This window comes from Protopterus annectens, chromosome 2.part2 (assembly GCF_019279795.1).
Source record: "Protopterus annectens isolate FY-2018-M chromosome 2.part2, PAN1.0, whole genome shotgun sequence".
Lineage (NCBI taxonomy): Eukaryota > Metazoa > Chordata > Ceratodontiformes > Protopteridae > Protopterus > Protopterus annectens.
In genome coordinates, this window is record NC_056730.1 from 152,823,908 (window position 1) to 152,843,653 (window position 19,746).

General features: G+C 41.4%; 1 protein-coding gene across 1 annotated transcript in view; it reads left to right on the top strand.

Annotated features, from left to right (window-relative positions):
* The window catches only part of KIF2A (kinesin family member 2A), a 2,798,933-nt gene that overhangs the window by 1,043,235 nt on the left and 1,735,952 nt on the right, over positions 1–19,746 (top strand). Inside the window, exon 7 of the mRNA XM_044063819.1 lies at positions 8,030–8,132. Coding sequence (XP_043919754.1) covers positions 8,030–8,132 — 103 coding nt within the window. The remainder of the gene's footprint in view (positions 1–8,029; positions 8,133–19,746) is intronic.

A 19,746-nucleotide genomic window follows, 5' to 3' on the forward strand; every position in this document is an offset into this window, starting at 1 on the left:
ATAAACACAGCAATGCCCAATATCCCTCAGATTCTGCAATATTTAACGGAGATGCTTCACAAGGGCCTATCTTTTTCTTCTATAAAAATCCATACCTCTGCCATCTCAGCACATTACAACACATAGCCTCCTCTCTTTTCTCATCCCCTGCTAAAGCAGTACCTCAGAGGGCCCAAAAATATGAGACCTCCCAGAGAGCACCAACTCCTGTATGGGAGCTCAATTTTGTGCTGGAAAAACTCACCCTACCTCCTTTTGAACCAGTTGCTACTGCAGACAAAATTTCTTTCTTGGAAGACAGCCTTTCTTTTAGCAGTCACTTCAGCTAGAAGGATTTCAGAGCTACAGGCTCTAATGGCAGTGGAGCCTTTCATTATCTTTTATCCGGACAGGGTGGCCCGCAGGACCAATCCAATCTTTATGCCTATGGTGGTATCCCGTGTGGCTCTTAATCAGACCATTCATCTGCCAACTTTTTTCCCAAATCCGCAGGAAAAAGGGGGAGCGGATTCTGCATTCATTGGATGTGCACAGACAACTAAGAATCTACTTAAACAGGACAAAATCTCTAAGAAAGTCTGAGCAACTACTGGTGAAATTTGCTGTTGGGGCAGAGGGGAAGGCTATTTCAAAGCAGACTAGTTCAAAATGGATAAGCCATTGTATTTGTTTCGGTGACATGCACCATGGTAAACCTATCACCAAGGGGATCAGTTCCCTTTCCACCAGGGCTGCATCTACTTCTGCAGCTTTTCTCAGAGGGGTTCCTACCAGAGACATTCTAGAAGCTGCTACTTGTAGCTCAGTTCATACGTTCACCAAACATTACCATTTATCTCTCTTCTAAATCCAGGGCAGGCTTTGCCAGTGCTGTCCTTGCAGGGCCTTATAGCTGCTCCTAATGCTGTATAATTCCATCCTCCCATCCATAGATTTGGGATTCTACCCAAATGTAATGACTGCAACAGTGAAACACGAAGAACATAGTACAGTTGTGTACACTTAACATAAATGTAGATTTTCGAGTGTATTCACTGTTGCAGTCCGGGTTACCCACCTGCCAGCCCCCTTTTTCTCTCTTATTATACCTCTTCTTTCCTTTACTATGCTCAAAAGCCTTTTTGGTATATTTGCTTTTAGTTTCTGGTAAATCTTTTGTGATGTCCTTCAAGGATGCATCTGCAGTCCTTACAAATGGGTAGTCCTGTCGTCAGGCAGCCCTTCGGTCGGCCGGATTCCAAAGTCTGGGTCTGGCTTCGGCTGGTGTCGCACTTCACCCGACGTCATAGCTGCAGTTTTTCGGGTATAAAGGCATCAGCCGACGCCATCTTCCCCAGTCTTTTCTTGCCGCGTGGCGCCCGAAGCAGAAGCTGTTCGCAAGTGCTGTTCGGTCAGAACCAGAGATTTCATACCGAATACTACTTCGAAGACTTCTAAAAAGCTAAGTACCCCGTTGGGGACTCTTTCTTGCCTCAGCCGATGTCAGAAAAAGTGAATAACTGTTTAACTTGTGGGAAACAAATACCTCATAAAGATTTCCACTCTTACTGCTTACCTTGTTTAGGCCCAGACCACGACGTAGCAGCTTGTCTAGCCTGTGCTTCTTTTAACCGACGGACGCTTAGACGTCGGTCAGAATTTGCAGAACAGTTTTTCGGCTCTGAATTTGCTTATATCATGCCGTCGGACTCTCCGACTTCACAAATTACCAAAAAACGCAGGAAAAAGGACCGACACTCGCGGTCCGCAGTTTCGGCCGAAACCGCGGTTAAGCCAACCACGAGTGTCTCGGTTTCGGCTGAAACCGAGCAAGCGGTTCTTTCCCCGGCCGAAATCATGCCTTCTACCGAGGCCTCTTCTAGCCTCGTGGAATCGGCTTCTGAAACCCAACCTTCTGTTGCGGTTTCTCAGGAATTATCAGACACTATTCCCTTGGATATTTCAACCCCTGCACGTGGAGCTGCTAGGCCTCCTGCAGCCATGTCTATTAAGGCCTTTGCCAGGGCTAAAGCAGCTAAAGCTTCAAAAACGGTGCCTGTTAAACCCCCCTCTCACAGGCCCAGCACTAGTTCCCATATGCTTTCTTTGGCTGAGGATCTCATTTCTTTAATTCGTGTCTCCCAGCCTCATCCAGACAGGGCCTCTCATCCACCTCCAGAGAAGAGCCCCCTGAACCAGTATCCACAGATGACTCCTCCGATGACTCAGAACATACAGACCCTCCTGAGGCTCCTTATTCCCCTTACAAAGACTCTGATGCTGAAGAGTCCATTCCTTCAGCCTCTCCACCTGAGGAATTTTCCTTTGGGGAAACCTTGCATGCAATGAGGGAACAATTTCAGTGGCAGGGCCAAGATTTCTCAGACTCCAGAAAAAGGCTTAGAACCTTTCTACATTTGCCACAGCATAGGCTTTTAGCTATACCTCCAGTTCTTTCTGTTGTAGATGATGCATTTAATGATGCTTGCACTGCTCCTGACTCATTACCTCCGGCCCCTGCTAAGCCCGATAGGTTCTACAGGGTCCCGGACACTCATCACCATTTATACAAGGCTCCTTTTGCAGATCCAGAGACTATCTCCCAGGGTCCTAAGGCTGTAGCAACTACATCTGCAAAAAAACCCCTCCCCTCTGAAAGGGAATCCAGATCCTTAGAGAGATGGGGTAAAAAAGTTTACACTTCTGCTACTTTGTCAGCTAGAGCTTTGAACTGCCAATTCCATATGATTCAATATCAAGAGTTTATGCTTGACCAGTTAACTAAAAAGCTGTCCTCTGAAGAATCTCTAGATAAAAAATATGTTCAGGAAATGGTACATAACATACAGCAGGTTAGTAACCATTCTTTAAAATGTGGCTATGATGCACTGGAGGCTTCCTTTAGATCAGCCATGACTGGCACAGTTATCCGGAGACATGCATGGTTGAAAGAGCAGGCATTACCAGACCATGTCAAATCTAAGCTTTTGGACGCACCCATGGACAAGGTCAATTTATTTGGTTCCCCTGCATAGCAGGTACTAAAGAAGATGGAAGAGAAGGCGAAATCTGTACAAACAGTGAAAGGTTTCTTACAGGTTCAACCTCCAAGGTTTAGCAGGAACTGGCCCTCCAAAAATTGGTCCTTTCCAGACTCCTCTAAGACACAGAGAGGCAGGAATAGGCGTTCAAGAGGCAGAAACCAATCCAGGGGTGCCTACAGGGGACGCCAGTGGCAAGGTAACAACCAGCGAAGCACGGACGCAGCCACCACCACTACAACACCACAATCACAGTGACTTGGATGTGGCACCACCTACCAGGGAACAACTGGAAGCACCCTTAGGCGGAAAGCTAACCTTATTTTCAAAGAACTGGCATTGCATCACAAGGGAAAAATGGATTTTGAAAACTATAGACCAAGGTTACAGGTTCCATTTCCATACTCTGCCAGGAAAGAGAGGAATGCCAAATCTACCACCTACTCAAAGGGGCAGAAGCTCTAAAGCAAATATCTCAATTATTAAGAATGAGAGCTGTGGAAAAGGTACCATCTATGGAGCAAGGAAAGGGATTTTACTCCAGACTCTTCCTGGTACCAAGAAAAGAGAACAAATGGAGGCCTATTCTCGACCTGTCCGCTTTAAACACATTCCGCATTGTTCCAAAATTCAAAATGCTGACCCTACAGCAGCTTCTTCCCATGCTGGGCAAGGAGTCTTGGCTGGTAACTCTAGATCTCAAGGAGGCATACCTGCACGTCCCCATACGACCAAATTGCAGAAGATACCTCAGATTTCTTGCAGGATCAGAGCATTATCAATTCTCAGCATTGCCCTTTGGCTTATCTACTGCGCCCAGAGTGTTCACGAAATGCCTGGCATCAGTAATTGCTCATTGCAGACTTCAGGGAATCCAAATTTATCCCTACCTGGACGACTGCCTGATTCAAGCGGACAACAAAAGCAAACTAACAGAAGACTTACAAAGAGTCATTTACCTACTGCAAGCCCTGGGATATACAGTCAGTATAAAAAAGTCAAGGCTGACTCCATCCCAAAGAATAACTTTTCTGGGTGCAGAGCTGGACACATCAAAACAAATGGCATTCCTAACTGCAGAAAAGCAAGAGCAACTACCTCTCTACTTCTTGGCATTAACAAAGCAGAACCATCTAACTGCAAGAAAAGTACTGCAAGCCCTAGGCTTCCTGGCATCCTGCATAATTCTGGTCCCTCATGCCAGACTGCATATGAGAAAGCTACAGTGGTACCTAAAGAATTTGTGGTCCCAGCACAAGCACAGCCTAGAAACCAAAATTCCAATAATCCCATGCCTGAACCAAGAGTTCCTATGGTGGGCTCAGGCCTGTCAAACAAACAAAGGATTGCCCTTCTGCAACAGTCAACCAAGCCAAACCATCACGACAGATGCCTCAGACCTCGGTTGGGGGGCACACATGCTGTCCAAGTGCATACAAGGCTTATGGACTCAAGACCAGCTGCGCCTGCACATAAATCTAAAGGAAATGCTGGCAGTAAAATTGGCAATCCAGTCATTCAGACCATTTCTCCAAGAAGGTCAGTTGATGATAAGGACAGACAACACCACAGTTATGTGGTACATCAACAAACAGGGAGGCACACACTCATATCCTCTATGCCGGCTGGCACTGGACCTATGGGATGTGGCTCTGAGCTACAACATTCAGTTACAAGCAATTTTTGTACCGGGAAAAGAAAACATTCTGGCAGACATTTTAAGCAGAACTACCACAGATGCCCACGAATGGATGCTGCATCCGGACATCTTCAAAGCCATCACAAGAGAATGGGGATTACCACAAATAGACTTATTTGCATCCCCACTCAATCACCAGCTAAAGAAATTCTGCACAAGGACGTACCACCCACTTGCTTGGAAGGTGGACTCCCTCTCTTTCAGTTGGAAAAACCTGACAGCGTATGCATTCCCACCACTTCCTTTGATGCACAAGGTGCTTTTGAAGATCAAAGAGGAACGTCCAAGGATCATTCTGATAGCTCCAGACTGGCCAAGACAACATTGGTACCCATTGCTGAGGAGCATGTCTCAGGAACAAATATGGACACTGCCCCTGATTCCATTGCTGTTAACACAGAACAACTACAACATCCTGCATCCAAACCTGAAAACTTTGCAGCTAACTGCCTGGAACATTACATAAGGACAATTAACCCAGATTTATCCCAAAGGGTTAAAGACATAATCCTTGAGGCTCGTAGACCTTCAACAAGAATGAATTATGCAGCAAAATGGAAAAGATATCTCATTTGGAGCACTGCAAAAGGAGAAGATGTGGCACTAGTAAACATAGCCAACATCCTGGAGTACTTGGCAGAGCTCTTCCATGCAGGCCTGTCATATTCTTCCATCAAGATACATGCATCAGCTATTTCAGCAGAATACAGCTTGGATCCTCCTGTCTTCTCTCATCCTCTGCTCAGACAGTTTCTGAGAGGAATTAAGAATATAAAACCTCCCAGGAAACCACCATTGCCAGCATGGGACTTGAACTTTGTGTTAGAAAAATTGACACTTACCCCTTTCGAACCAGCAGCAACAGCAGAATTACAATACTTATCCTGGAAGACTGCTTTCCTACTGGCAATCACCTCAGCAAGAAGGGTCTCTGAACTACAGGCATTAATGGCAGTGCAACCCTTCCTGATCTTCCATCAAGATAGAGTGTCCATGAGAACAAATCCCACATTTATGCCTAAGGTGGTATCCAGAGTGTCTTTAAATCAGGCTATCCACCTACCTACATTCTTCCCCAACCCACAGAACAGGGGAGAAAAACTGTTGCATACCTTGGATGTACATAGGCAATTATGCTACTACCTGGACAGGACCAAGTCCAATAGAAAAACTGACCAGCTTCTGGTAGCATATGCAACAGGAAAGGAAGGAAAACCCATTTCAAAACAGACAATCTCCAAATGGATAGGAAATTGCATTAGATTTTGTTACTCATACCATGGAAAGAAAACTCCAGAGAACATCAGGCCTCACTCCACAAGGGCTACAGCCACTACCACAGCTTTCTTACGAGTGGCTACCAAGGACATTATAGAGGCTGCTACTTGGACCTCCGTGCATACATTTGCCAAGCATTACAATTTACCTTTATACTCTAGATCCCGAGCAGGTTTTGCCACTGCTGTTTTGCAAGGGATCCTAACTACACCATAATCTCTACTTTTTCCTCCTCCCTAGTTTAGCTATGGTATTCTACCCATTTGTAAGGACTGCAGATGCATCCTTGAAGGACATAGTACAGTTTTGTACCTACCATAAATGTAGATGTCCGATAGGAATGCATCTGCAGTCAGGATTACCCACCCACCTTCCCCTCTGTGGTACTCCTAGGGTATTTGCCATCCTTCAGCTAGCTTGGGGGGGATCTATTATGGTGTATTTGTTTGTATATATGTACATACATGCTTATTTTATGTGTTTGCTCTCTACTATTTGGAAACATTGGCATTTATCCAAATTTAGCCATCAAAGAGGGCACCTGGCATCTGGGGCAAGAAACACTGAGGAAGATGGCGTCGGCTGATGCCTTTATACCCGAAAAACTGCAGCTATGACGTCGGGTGAAGTGCGACACCAGCCGAAGCCAGACCCAGACTTTGGAATCCGGCCGACCGAAGGGCTGCTTGACGACAGGACTACCCATTTGTAAGGACTGCAGATGCATTCCTATCGGATATCTACATTTATGGTAGGTACAAAACTGTACTTTCTAAATTACATGCATATATATATTTATGTATGTATATATATTTTTTGCTCTCCATTTGGGGGGGCACCTGACATCTGGGGCAAGAAAAACTAATTAAAATGGCGTCGGCTGCGTGTTTTATACCCCTGACGACCTGACGTCATGTAAGAGGAGACAGCAGCCGACGCAGGGCCAAGAGTTTGTTTTTCAGGCCGACTGAGGGCAACCTGCCAGCCGATTACCCTAATGTAATGACTTCAACAGTGAATACACTCGGAACATCTACATTTATGGTAAGTGTACACAACTGTGCTGTTTTTCCCCAGGACTTAATTGCCCCCTATCTATGTAGCTTAGGCTACTGCAACAGTGACCCATGTGAAGAAAATAATACAGTTGTGTAAGTAAACTTACCAATGCAGTAGGTGTTTGGCAATTGTAATTCTTATTAATTATTATTATTGTTATGATGTTCCCAGCCTTTGTTTCTCAGTCCTTTAGCCTTTTTCTTGCTGTTGGAATGAAAGCCTTTAAGAGTGTGTCACCCAATCCTGTTATTCAGTCAGCTCAGCTCAAGCTGACTAACTGTTTGGGTGCATAGAGAAGCTTGGGAAACTCTCTGGCTGTTAGAACCCTAGCAGTATATATCTTAAGCTGCTCCAGTAGTTTTCATTTGAACATCTAACTGTACTATACTTGGCTGTATCAGTTGAGTTTGCTACCCTGTCGCCTTTGATTTCCCTGCAAGATGGGAAAGTGTGCAGTGTGTTGTTTTTTTGTATGCTGTGCTTTTGTTTGCTGTCTCACAGGCTGTGTTTATTCAGTGGATGTGGGTTGAACTGAATGACAGAGGAACTGACCACTCTTTCCTTGAAAATGAAAATCTTGCAGCTGAGTCTTTACAGGTTTCTTTGCAGATCGACTAATGGGGTGAATATACATCTGCTTTTTCCGATATATGAACTGTGTTGACTGTATAAAATATTATATAGCTTAATTTGCACTTTTCACTGAGCTCTCTGTTTTCTCTAATAATAATCAGTGTTGTAACTGTGTTCATATGTATGAAAGATCCTGCTGTTTAATGTGTTTTTTAAAAAAAAAATTCTCCTTGGGTATCTTATCTCTGGTTAACAGAATAATTAAATGAGTTAGTCTTTTGTCACATTCTATAAATGATAATGTTGGAGGAAGTGCCATTTTAGAATCTTTTTCACTTGAGTGTGTAGTAGAATATTTTCATGTAAAACAGAATGTGAGTGTATTTGTTTGTATTTTTAGGAAGTCGATGTAGCAACGCCCAACTATGAAATAATGTGCATGATTAGGGAGTTCCGAAATAGTTTGGACTATCGACCATTGACAAATGCTGATCTTGTAAGTTGTTAATGATACTCCTCTAAAAAATGTTTTATATACTTTAGTGCATTTCTGACTACATCTGGAACAGTAAAACTAATGGCAAGTACCGTCTGTGATGAATCCTAGATTATTGTGTATATGTCAGAATTTATCATTTTCTTTCTGCAGAATTTTATGTTTAGGGACATTTTTATGCCTGTCTGAAGCACATTGTGACATCAGGAGCTGGTTACATAAATTGTTTTTTTCTGGAAGCCACCAGTACTGTTTTTCGATTCATCTCTTGATATTTGCTGTCTTCAGTAAAGTGTTGCATTTGCATGTTTAAGCACTGTAAGTGTCTGATATTCAGACTGCATATAAAAAGTGACATTGTTAACTGCTATGTGTGTCAGTGGTTCAGTCTTTCTGCATGACATTGAAAACAGGAAAAGTTATTAGCCCACTGGAAAGTTGGGAGCAGTTGAGAGCTGTTTGTGTGAGTTATTTTTGCAGTCCCTGGCATATGTTGGAGCACTGTCACAAGAACAAGCACTTGGAATCAAGGTCCAGTCTTGAACTTCCTCATTGTAAGGCAGGGATCCAACCAACCCCTGAATTCTTATGGTGGTGTGCTTGTCCTTCAGCAAGTACTTAACAGTAGGCCTTTCTTATGTTTTATTGAAGTTAAGTTGACTTGGATGAGGCACATCCTCAGTTCCTACTGCATAGGTACTTTCCAACCTTATTGCACTTCACTAGTTTCAGATGGATGGCTTGGGCCTGTAGATGACCATCTTAATCATGGGTATTTTTCTTGAGTCGTGCAGATGTGGGCAAGGGCTACTTAAAACCAGGTCTACATCTCCTGGGACCATCCAGCAAGCCCTGGTTAAGAAGGGTCCATCTCTTCTTCCTGTACTGGGGCTCACACCCCAAGCTCTGGACATTAAGATGATAACCTTAAATTGAGAGAGCACTATTAATTGTTTTGGTGTGAAATTTGCACCCAGCACTGTAGACTTTTCCTGCCCACCTCTTACTTTGGGTAGCACATGGTGCATCATATGAGACGATCTGCTTTGATCTGGAAAATGTTTATTATTCCTTCAAAGAAAATGCATGAAAAACAAAATAGTTTTATTAGTGGTATGCAATTTTGTATGCATACATAACTGGTTAATTAAGAAGCTGTATTGTACTTAACCTTTTAAAAGATGTGGAATAGGTAAAAGGAAAATGTGTAAAATAGTTTATAGTTCTACATTTATAATTTTGTTTTAAATGTATTGCAGTTATGAAATGGAGCTAAGCCGTGCTTCTTGACTACATAGTTAATGTTTCTTGAAGATTTAGGCTAAATCACACAATGACTGCTTGTTTAGACAGTAGTTGAGACTGCTTTTCCCAATGGATGTATAACTGTGAAAGCAGGCAATGCAGCTTCTAAATCCATAGGAAATTCTGTTTAAGAAATTTAAAATTGTGGAACTGCTTGTTTGTCCTGGTCAGTTAACAGTAGTAGTTATAGAAGCTACAGGTTTTGCAGAGGGAGCTAAAACTCTTGCAGACAAAGCTCAAAGTATAATGCCAGTAAGGCCTTGAAATGTTAAGCCAAAAAATTTAGAGTATTATTTTAATTTGTGAGTTTTGACTAACTAGTACTAATGATCCATAAACTTTGGAAAGAGTGAGTTGGTGCTGGACAGTTTCCTTGCCCCACTTCTGAAAAATGTTGTGTGAATGTGCAGAATACTTCTGGTCATATTTCAATTAATATTGGTAATATTGCACAGAATGGCATTGGACTGTGTCGTAGGTGGTAAAGTCCAGGGAAGCTGGTGATTCTTAACACTGATTTGTAGCTTTGCAATGTGAAGCTCATTTGGGTGCAGCAGGGTCTGGTTTGTTACCCAGGGCATTAGTGCACAGTTTGTGTATGCTGTTAAGGCCAATATCATGCACAAACTGTGTGTGTGTATGCTATTAAGGCCAGTAACCCTTTGTATTCTAATATGCATCAGTGATGGGATCCAAACCCCATTCTGCTGGCCACATTACACATTCAAATGTTGAAGAAAGTGATGCAGGAGATAAATCTCATAGCTTCTGTGTGTTTCCTGGTTTCGGCAGGTGGGATTATGTGCTCTATCCGCCATGTATGAAATGGTAGGCAGTGATTAGATTTTGTAAATTGGAGCATTGTAGCCTTTAAACAGTTTTGCTCACCAATTTGCAGCCACAGTGTAAATGTATAGCAGTATGTATTATACAGTAGGTGTTTTCTAGTCAGAGTACTTGAGAAAACAGCACAGGTGAGCTCTGTGAAGTATGGAAAAATTCAGTGTTACAGTTAAGCAGTGCAAAACAAAGGGAATTTATTTTACTGGTATGTCCAACGAGGACATATTATTAGCAGCCATGCATGCTGGTGAAACAGTCCACTGAAACTAGGTAACCAATGATCTTTGTCCAGCCAACAACGCACAACTGTATAAGAAGGGAATACGCAGCACAACTAATGGGCACAAGGAGACCAGTAGGAGGCGGTTTAAACCTTCACAGCAGGTTGTGCAGCCAAAATGTGAAATATTGTCTTAAGTATACAAAGTCTTGAAGTAAAACATTTCCAGTGTATTCAGACAAGACATGTATGGTCCAGATGTCCATGTGACAGGTTGGGTAACAAAAGCCACATAAAGGATAAAAGTAGCAGCTAAGTGGCAGGTTGTCCTAAACTGCATATACAAATACTGTAGATTATCACAAGGGCCTGTACCCTATCCAGGTAGGATAGAAAAGCAGTTGGTAAAAGGAATAATATGCCATATATAACTATTGTTAAACCTGCAGTTGTTGGAGGCATTACCTCCCCAGACAGCCCAGTCCAGTTAAGGCCAGGAGAAGGGCACCTTTTCAGGTGCCATTGGCTAAAATTCATTTTGACTTGGAAGGGGTAAAACCAAGTAGGTGGCAGCGTTATATCCCAGAAGATGTTGTAATAGGCAATAACTGAAATGACAAATGACCATGTGTGCATGTTGGCTACATGCACCCAAGCATGAAGAAAGTTGTGTTAAAGGTATCCGGAGTTATGGCATGTCTAGTGTCCACGCATCCAGTAGAGGCTGATAATGGGGTCACTTCAGAAAAAGCACTAGGTGGTAGCAAAAAAAAAAGGTTGTTGAAGGCACTAAGAGTTTCTCGAGTGTCCCGTCTTGGGGAGAAAAGGTTATTAACAAAGGGTCTTGGTCTGAGCGACAGTTTTTGAAAAGAATTGAGTTGTACTTCTTTGAGAAATTGGAAGGATTACAGAATGTGCTTGAATCTTGAAAGGAGAGAGATGCTTGAAAAAGAGCTACAGTGATCTGAGAAAAGGTTATTCCTTCAAAGTAAATGCATGAAAAATGAACAAACATGCGAGTCTGCTGCTTGAAGTGTGTCCATTGTAGTGTTACCTGCTACAGTAGTGATAACACTTGGAACTTCTAGTGCAGAAGAATCACATCTGACCAAACGGCCAGAGCTTTTCTCCCTACCGCTTCCAGGCCAGGTGAATGCAATTGCACCTGGATATCAACCTGCCTATGCTGTAAGAGGGATGTCATCTGTGCTTTCTTCAGCTTTTTTTGTCAGAGTAAAGAGTTTCTTTTTGATGTGAGTTATACAGAATAATCAGTTGGTTGGTTCTGGCAGGCTTCTAGAATACAGATAAGTACACCGTTTGGGAAAATCTTTGTGTACATTTTACAACTTAAGGAGATTTTGGAACATTGGTACTTTAGATGCCAGAATTTAAATTTAATAACTGAATTACTTGTAGAAAGTAAATTTTGCACAAAGACTTTCCTAATCTGTGTTCATTATGGTTGTAGATAAAGCATAACATCCCTTCCCAAGTAGGAGACTGTCAAGCAGTGAACCAAATCTGTCCAAAACTGTTTGAACCGCAAATGGCTGTCCAGCACCACAGTGACATTAGCCAAGTCATACAGAGACACCCTACTCATATAACAAAAGGAGAAACATCTAAGAGAAGGCAGTCTGGAAGACCAGACGGCCTCCCTTGGCTCAAGGGTGTCCGTTCTGGTGAGGTTCTTTTGCTACCTGTCTTTGGCTCCTGTTGAAACCAGCACCTTAGGTGACACACCCCTCAGGAAGTAGCCACACACCCTAATGATGGCCTGTCCTCCTGAGCCAAATGCCCAGCAACAGTCTGTATTTCCAGGTGCTTCTCCCTATGTTTGTGGTTTACATGCATATGTTGTGATAGCTAAGGGCAAAGGCAGTGTTCCTTTTTAAGATGACATTTGCAGTTTTAAAGTAGAGATCATTGTGCCCACCCACAGTCAAAGATCTCAAAGGTTGTTACCACTCCCAAAAGTGAGGCTAAGGCATCCAAGTCTCAGACTTTCTACCGTCTTACCTCATCTTGAGTTGAGCAGGTTGTCTTCTCATCCCCCATTCTTTAGCTCCTCAAAAGATCTGATGACTTGGAACTTTGTAATTTTTCTTAAGAGTCTGCAGCCACCACCAGAACAGTCATCAGTGTTTGAGGCCCTCCTTTAAAAGAAAAGACACATCTCTTCCCCTGAGGAATCACTGTCTTTTGAGTTGGATGTTGATGAGTCGGCCCCTGTAGACTAGATGTTTTCCCCTCGTAGTTATAAATCAGACACTGAAGACACCTTATCTTCTGCGCAACAGAAAAGTTCTCATTTGGAGATACCCTCAATCGAATGAAGGATTACTTCATATTGGAGGCAAGGGGTTGCCAATGATGCACAGCAAAGGTATGTGGAAGTTTTGTTTTTGACATTGACAAAACCTGTAACTATTCCTCCATTGACTGAAGCATTGTATGATATATTTAACAGTGCATTTTTGCAGCCAAACTCCTTGTCCTGAGCCACAGAAACCTTATCCGAGTAAGACGATTTTTACGAGGTTGCAGCATCAAGAATGACAGCTACAAGCACTTGCACAAAGAACCCTTTTCTGATTTCATTTGTGGTATCTAGGGATTCCATCAAGGGGTCTGCTAGGGCTCCATCCAAGATTCCACTTCTTGGGTGACAGGGAAAGTAAGATACTTGACAGCTTTGGAAAGAGAGGCTACAGCTGTACTACAGTGGTCTTCTGAGCTGTTAACTGCAAAGTTCATATTTTTTACTTATTTTGACATTTAGTGACCGGGAAAGTCCAGTTGGGTCAGAAGTCCATTTTCAACGGAGGCCTTGGGAGAAAAGCTCCACAGTCCAAAGTCTGAACAGTAGAAGTTTAAGCAATATTAGCATTAATAATTAGCTGCCCTTTTATTAGCATAGATTAAAGTATAAAAATTGGCAAAGAGAAGTGTACAATCAAAAAACATTTGCACCATCAGGAAAAAAAATGTTCCTTTAGCATTTCTAAGGAAATGTATATGGTCATTGCAGACAAAACAGTTTGAGAGAGAGAGAGATTAATTACTGGGTTGTTGAGTAAGTTTTGGAAATAGAACGTTTTGAAATGTAGTTCCAGAACCGCAAAGTGAAGACAATAGTTCGTAAAAAAGGTAAGTCCTTTATTAGTTGCCAAGTGGTAAAAATCCAAAGACAGTTGGTACAAAGCAGCAAAATCGGACCAAATGGTAAAAATCCAAAGTCAGTAGGTACAAAACAGCAAAGTCAGACAAGCGCTTTCGCTTGGAAAATGCCAAGCTTTTTCAAGTCAAAAACAGTTGCCTGCAGTGAGGCAACTGTTTAAATGAGGATGTTAATTAGTCACATGTTTGGTTAGAGCTGAGTTGCATTAAGAAACAATTGAGACTGTTTTGAGCAAATGAACAGCCAAATAATAAAATGAAACATTAAAATGTGCATAGGTTAAATTGACATTGCATTGTTTATACATGACTGGTAAACCAAGTGAGTGTTATGATGAAATTAAAAACTTTGCTTGTCCAAAAGGTTTGGATAGAAATACAAATACAAATACAAGTGGAAGTTTAAAAAAAGCTGTGTGTGATCCAAGTGAGTTTGAAGTCAGCAGTCCTGTGTAATATGAGAATCAATGTAGTGCTGTTATGTTAGCCTTAAAAATAGATGTTATGATGCATATGAATTTGCACTACTTGGTGACTTGGGGCAAGTGTGTTCAATGGGCAAAGAAACAGTGTTGAAAAATAGTGAAAATAGGATGAGACATGCTATAATCTAGCCCTTCTGAGCTTCAGAACCGAGCCTATACTAAGTGTGCCATTTAACCCCGGGGGCCTGCCTGCATCTAGCTTGAGTTGCCAGACAAGCTCCCTGTATTCCAAGGTCGATTCCCAGTCCCCTCCTCTAATGTTAGGGTTCACTTGTTCAAGGATCATGAAAGACAACTTGTAATTGGGACATGTGAGTGTTTGAAAAAAGCGTTGCTTTCCTTTTTCTTTTCAATGTCGTAAGTGTGTTCGTATAGCCTTTTCCTGAATTCCCTCTCTGTTTTGCCCACATAAAAGGCACCACAGGTGGTGCAGAGCCCGATATAAACAACCCCTTTTGTTCCACATGAAAAGTGACAGAGGGATCTGATACAGGTGTGTCTGGATGCAAGGTAGATGTGGGAATTGTTTGCAATGAGAGGACATTGCTTGCAGGCACCACATTTGAAGGTGCCCTTGTTGTTGTGAGAGTTGTGAGTAGTTGCAATGGGTTTTCTCTCGAAGATGTCTTTTAGGTTTTGCCCCCTCTTCCTCACAAAGTTAAGTTTGTCCGGAATGATACTCCTGAAGTCGTCATTGCCAGCCAGTACAAACCAGTATTTGGATACAATAGTTTCAATTTGTTCAGAGTTGTCAGAGAAAGTGTAAATGAAATTGCCGTCCATTTCTTTGCTCTGTTGTAACATGAGGTTGGGGATCTGCACTTGCGTGCGTCCAAGCAGTGGGGGGTATAAGGAGTCCTTGGTGTTATCAGTTTTGCTCTTATTTTTCTTCAACGTTTTGAAATGTAAGCAGCAGGGGTTACGGAGTAGTATGAGAAAGTCAGGCAGTAGTAGTAGTGAGTGAGTTTAGGGTTGATAAATGAGAATGGTGATTTTTTAGTAGGGGTATGGCTGGAAATAGACCAGCTTTTGTCCAAGAGTGGACTTCCTTATCAGGATGAAGTGAAAAGAAAGTTGGAGTAAGAGGAGCTCAAGAAGTAGTGGAGAATGGAAGTGGTAATTGTGAGCTTAAAAGATGCAAGTTAGGTAAAGGGCTTAACAGTAGTTTTTTTTTTTTTTATTTAATATGATAATAGGATATAAGAATGATGTAGGAAGGCATAGGTCTAGGAGGAAAAAGGACAAGGGGTATGGGTATTTAGTGGATCTGGTATGCATGTGCTTAGGAGCAAGGACAGATGTGGGTATTTAGATAGTAGTTTTTCGGTGTTCATTTGAAAGTCTTAAGGGATTGAATGTCACAGATATTTGGTGGTAGGCATTCCATAATTTAGCAGTGGTGTGGGAGTAGATGTTTTTCCCCTTTCTTTTTGTAGATTTGCATACTTGTAAGCATAGTTTGTTAGTAGAGCGAAGTGTTTTGGATGGGATGCAAGGTGACAGGATAGATTTCAGAGCTGGGCAGCTATCAGGATTGTAGATTTTTTTATGAGCCAGAGTTGCACTAGATTCAGGTAGTAAGGGAATTCTAGCCAGTGTAATTTTTTTAGGGCATCACAATGATAGGTACGGAGTGGTACCCTGTTTGTGAATTTAGCAATTTTGTGATAGCATGATTGTAGTTTGTTCTGGAGTGTTTTATCAAGATTAGTAAAACTGGGGGCTTACATGTAGGTAGGTAGGAAATAGAAGGGTGTTGGCAAGTGTTATGGTGGAAGCATTCAAGTACTGTTTGTCAGTTAAGTTTGCCTAGATTGATGTGTTTCTTTAATTATAAAGAAAATGCACCAAAAAGCTGGATCAGTTGAAAACAATCGACCAGAGACCAAGCAGATGTGTAAAATCCAAGATGTTTAATTGTGCTACCTTCCTGGTACCTCAGCTAGGTGCCTTCAAGGGAATATCTATTTCACCAGCACAAGCATCTTAAATAACCAGCATAATTAACCTTCACTTAATCAATTAACGATGAAAATCTTTAACCCCTTTCAATCATTAACCAGTGCTGTTTAAAAAAACCCCATACACATGACACTGTTAGTACAATAAACACCTATGAATAACAAAATATGAATTCTAAGTACACCATCAAACATGAATGTTTATCTCCTGATTTAAATCTTTTGGAAAAAGTGTACCAAAATTGATTATTAACTTTGTTTCCAACTGTAGAAGTTTAACCCCAAAATCACTTTCCTCTGTGGTGGGCTTGGCTAAAATACTGAAGAAGAAACTTGAATCAGAGCCATCATGGACAGTGTGAAAATGATTGGCCACGGTGCTTTCCAATCTTCTGTTTCTAATATCACCCAAATGTTCCATTGTACGGTGTTTGGCCATTTTCTTAGTCTGTCCTATACACCATCTTGTGGGGGTACAACCACAACCAATGATGCATACTACACCACAAGAATGGCAATTGAAATAATTGTTTGCTGTATATTTTTTTCGAATTAATGTTGGTCCCGTCCAAATTCTGTGCTCTTCCACAAATCCTACATCTTCCACATGGATAAACCCACATGTCCTTCCCCCTTCTGCTGGGTCCTTAGATTTAACGATTCCTTAAGGTTCAAAAACCTACTATATGAAAATGTTACTCTATTCGATAACAGTTCCCTTAATGAAGGGTCATCACACACTAATGGCCAAAATCTATCAATCACACCTCTCAACATATTTGAAAGGGGAATATTTGGAAACAAAGAATAACCTATATTCATTGTGTACACAGTGTCAAATGTCTCTCCACCATCTGTGCTGCCCGTGCCATTGAAGTAGCTATGTGAAATTCTCCCACATCCCCCATCTCTAAATTCAGCTTTATCCAAAATGGCAGCAGGGTATCTCCTGCTCAAAAGCTTATGTCTAACGCAGAAATTCATGATCTAAAGTGGTCTTGTCAAAAGTATTAGTACTACTTCTTTCGGCTTTTCCCATTTAGGGGTCGCCACAGCGGATCATCTGTCCACTCATGATTGGCTTTTAAATCCCGATATAGTAATGAAGCCATCAAGTGTGGGGGATGTATACTGTCGGCTGCCAAAAAAATATTGACAGCCTTTACCTTACTGTAGGGCCAAATGCACTGTCTGATTTTTGAATATAAAAAAATTCTAAATCCAAGAACTACATTTTCTCGCAATCAATTTTGTGAGTAAACTGTAGACCAAAACTGTTCTTGTTGAGATTCTCCATAAATTCATAAAAAATTAATGACATCACCCTTGCAAATGAAAATCAAATCATCAGTAAACCTCTTATAAATAACCACATGCTTTGAATAGAATTCTGTATTATAAATAAACAGATTCTTAAAGTGGTTCATGAAAGTAATAGCATATGCAGGGGCAAATAATGCCCCTACTGCAGTGCCTTCCTTTTGTAAAAAAAATATTGATTTTCAAATTTAAAGCGATTGTGTGTTAAAGAAAATTCCAAAAGTCGTAGCAAATAGGTTGTTACGTGGTCCTTCTCCCATTAATTTCCCCAATTGCTTCCAAGCCCCAGATATATATATATATATATATATATATATATATATATATATATATATAGTTTTTACTAGTATAAAGGGCTTTAACATCTACAGTGGCCCAGTAGAAGTCCGAATCCCACTTTATCCCCCACCACCCCCACCACCACCACCACCACCACCACCAACACCACCACCACCACCACCACCAGGTCAGAGAAATCCTTACCATTTTTAATGTGTGACATAATTCTGGGTAAATAACTCTTTTAACTGACAATCTAAAAAAAATGCCAACATTCTACGAGTAAGATTCCCTTCCCAATACTATCTGCCTACCTGGAGGGTTGTTCACACATTTATGGATTTTGGGGATAATAAAAAAAATAGCATCCCTAGGATTGCTAACATGTAACTTCTTCACATCCACGGGGGAGAAAAAACCCAACCTATCACCTCTCTCAAGAACATCCAGCAGTGCAGCATTGAAATCAGTGATGGGATTTTTGTACGCCTACAATATACAGATGTATCCTTCAACAAGCCCTCTGCCATATTCTTAGACGGTTCTAGAAAGAACCACCCATTTGCCCCCCTTGTCAGCTTGTGTAAACACATATTTGTCATTTGTTCTGCGAAGATTTTGCAAGGTTGACCATTCATTTTTGTTCAAATTATACATTCTATAACTCTCAATTTTTCATAATCCAATTCAACTTGTCTACAAACAACATGTTCAAATTGACAAATGGCTGAACATAATCTCTGTGGCATAAAAGTGCTGGTATGAGGAACATATGTGGTACAAAAAGTTTACCATAACCTGTGCAAAAACCACACTCTGTGTCCACAGTATTACCCACATCCTCCTCAGATGATAGTCTATATATGTCAAAAAAGCTCATTTTCATGTAAAGACATATTTAATAAAGAATCATCTGAAACACTACCTGAACATTGCTTTCCCCAGTAGAAAAAGATAACTTGGAGACAGGTTTACTAAAATAAACTTTTAAATGTAATTTCCTGCAAAAACGACCGACCTCCAAGAGAAGGTCGGCCAAACCTGGGAAAGTATGTAGGAACAAATTTGATACCTTTCATCAACAAAGAGTCAATATCCTTGTCCACTTTTAGATCAGATAAGTTCACTATTTTGAAATCAGTTCCATTATTCTGAGTGAACCGTTGGTACACATAACTACAAGAAGGCAACGGATCACAGTCTGTAAAGTTTAGACCTGCATGAATTTGAACAAGTTTCCACCCCATTTCTTGGCATTACCATTCTGTCATCTCCAACCCCTTCTTTGAGATTGTTGGACCGTTAGGGACTGCTCTTGCACATCTGCCTCCATTTGATTTCAGTTCCTCAAAGGATACGCTCTTTTTTTCTGCTGGAAGGTATTTCAGCAGAGGACGCCGAAGTATAATGCATCTCGCGAGAATTGCTCGCATTCTGACGTCTACTGGTTCACCCTCTATTCGGTGTCTGTTGCCAGGAGAAAATTAAATCATTTTATAATCTTTAACATCACGCTCGAGCTTTCCCTTTTTTTCTATTAACAATAGTCTCTTCTGCTCTTGATATACGATGTTTCATTTCCAACAATTTTATATTCAAAATCTCTGTAGGAACAGATTTCACTAAATGTTCTTGCAAGTGTGAAATCTCCTGGATTTTCTCCCGCTGTCTCATATTCCTTTTTATCAGGATTTTTAACCAGCCCTGAAGTGCAAGCTAGAGAAACATTCTTCCACTCTAGCAAATCAACTCATCTAAGAAGTCAAATGCAGGTAAACGGTCAACCCTCAGGCCCCTGGGAGTTAGATCCAGGCTTAAATACTTTTCTAAAAGCCTGATATCATAAAAAAAGGTTACCTCCTTGGTGATAAACCGTTCTAATTGAACAGTCTCACCTTTGTTTAAGTCTGATTTACCCAGGGACCAGAGAATCACCCCTAATCAGTCTCGGGTCTCTTTCCTTCCAAAATTCCACCACAGAGGTAGAAATTTAATTCAAATCCGTCTGTCTCCAGCCATAATGAA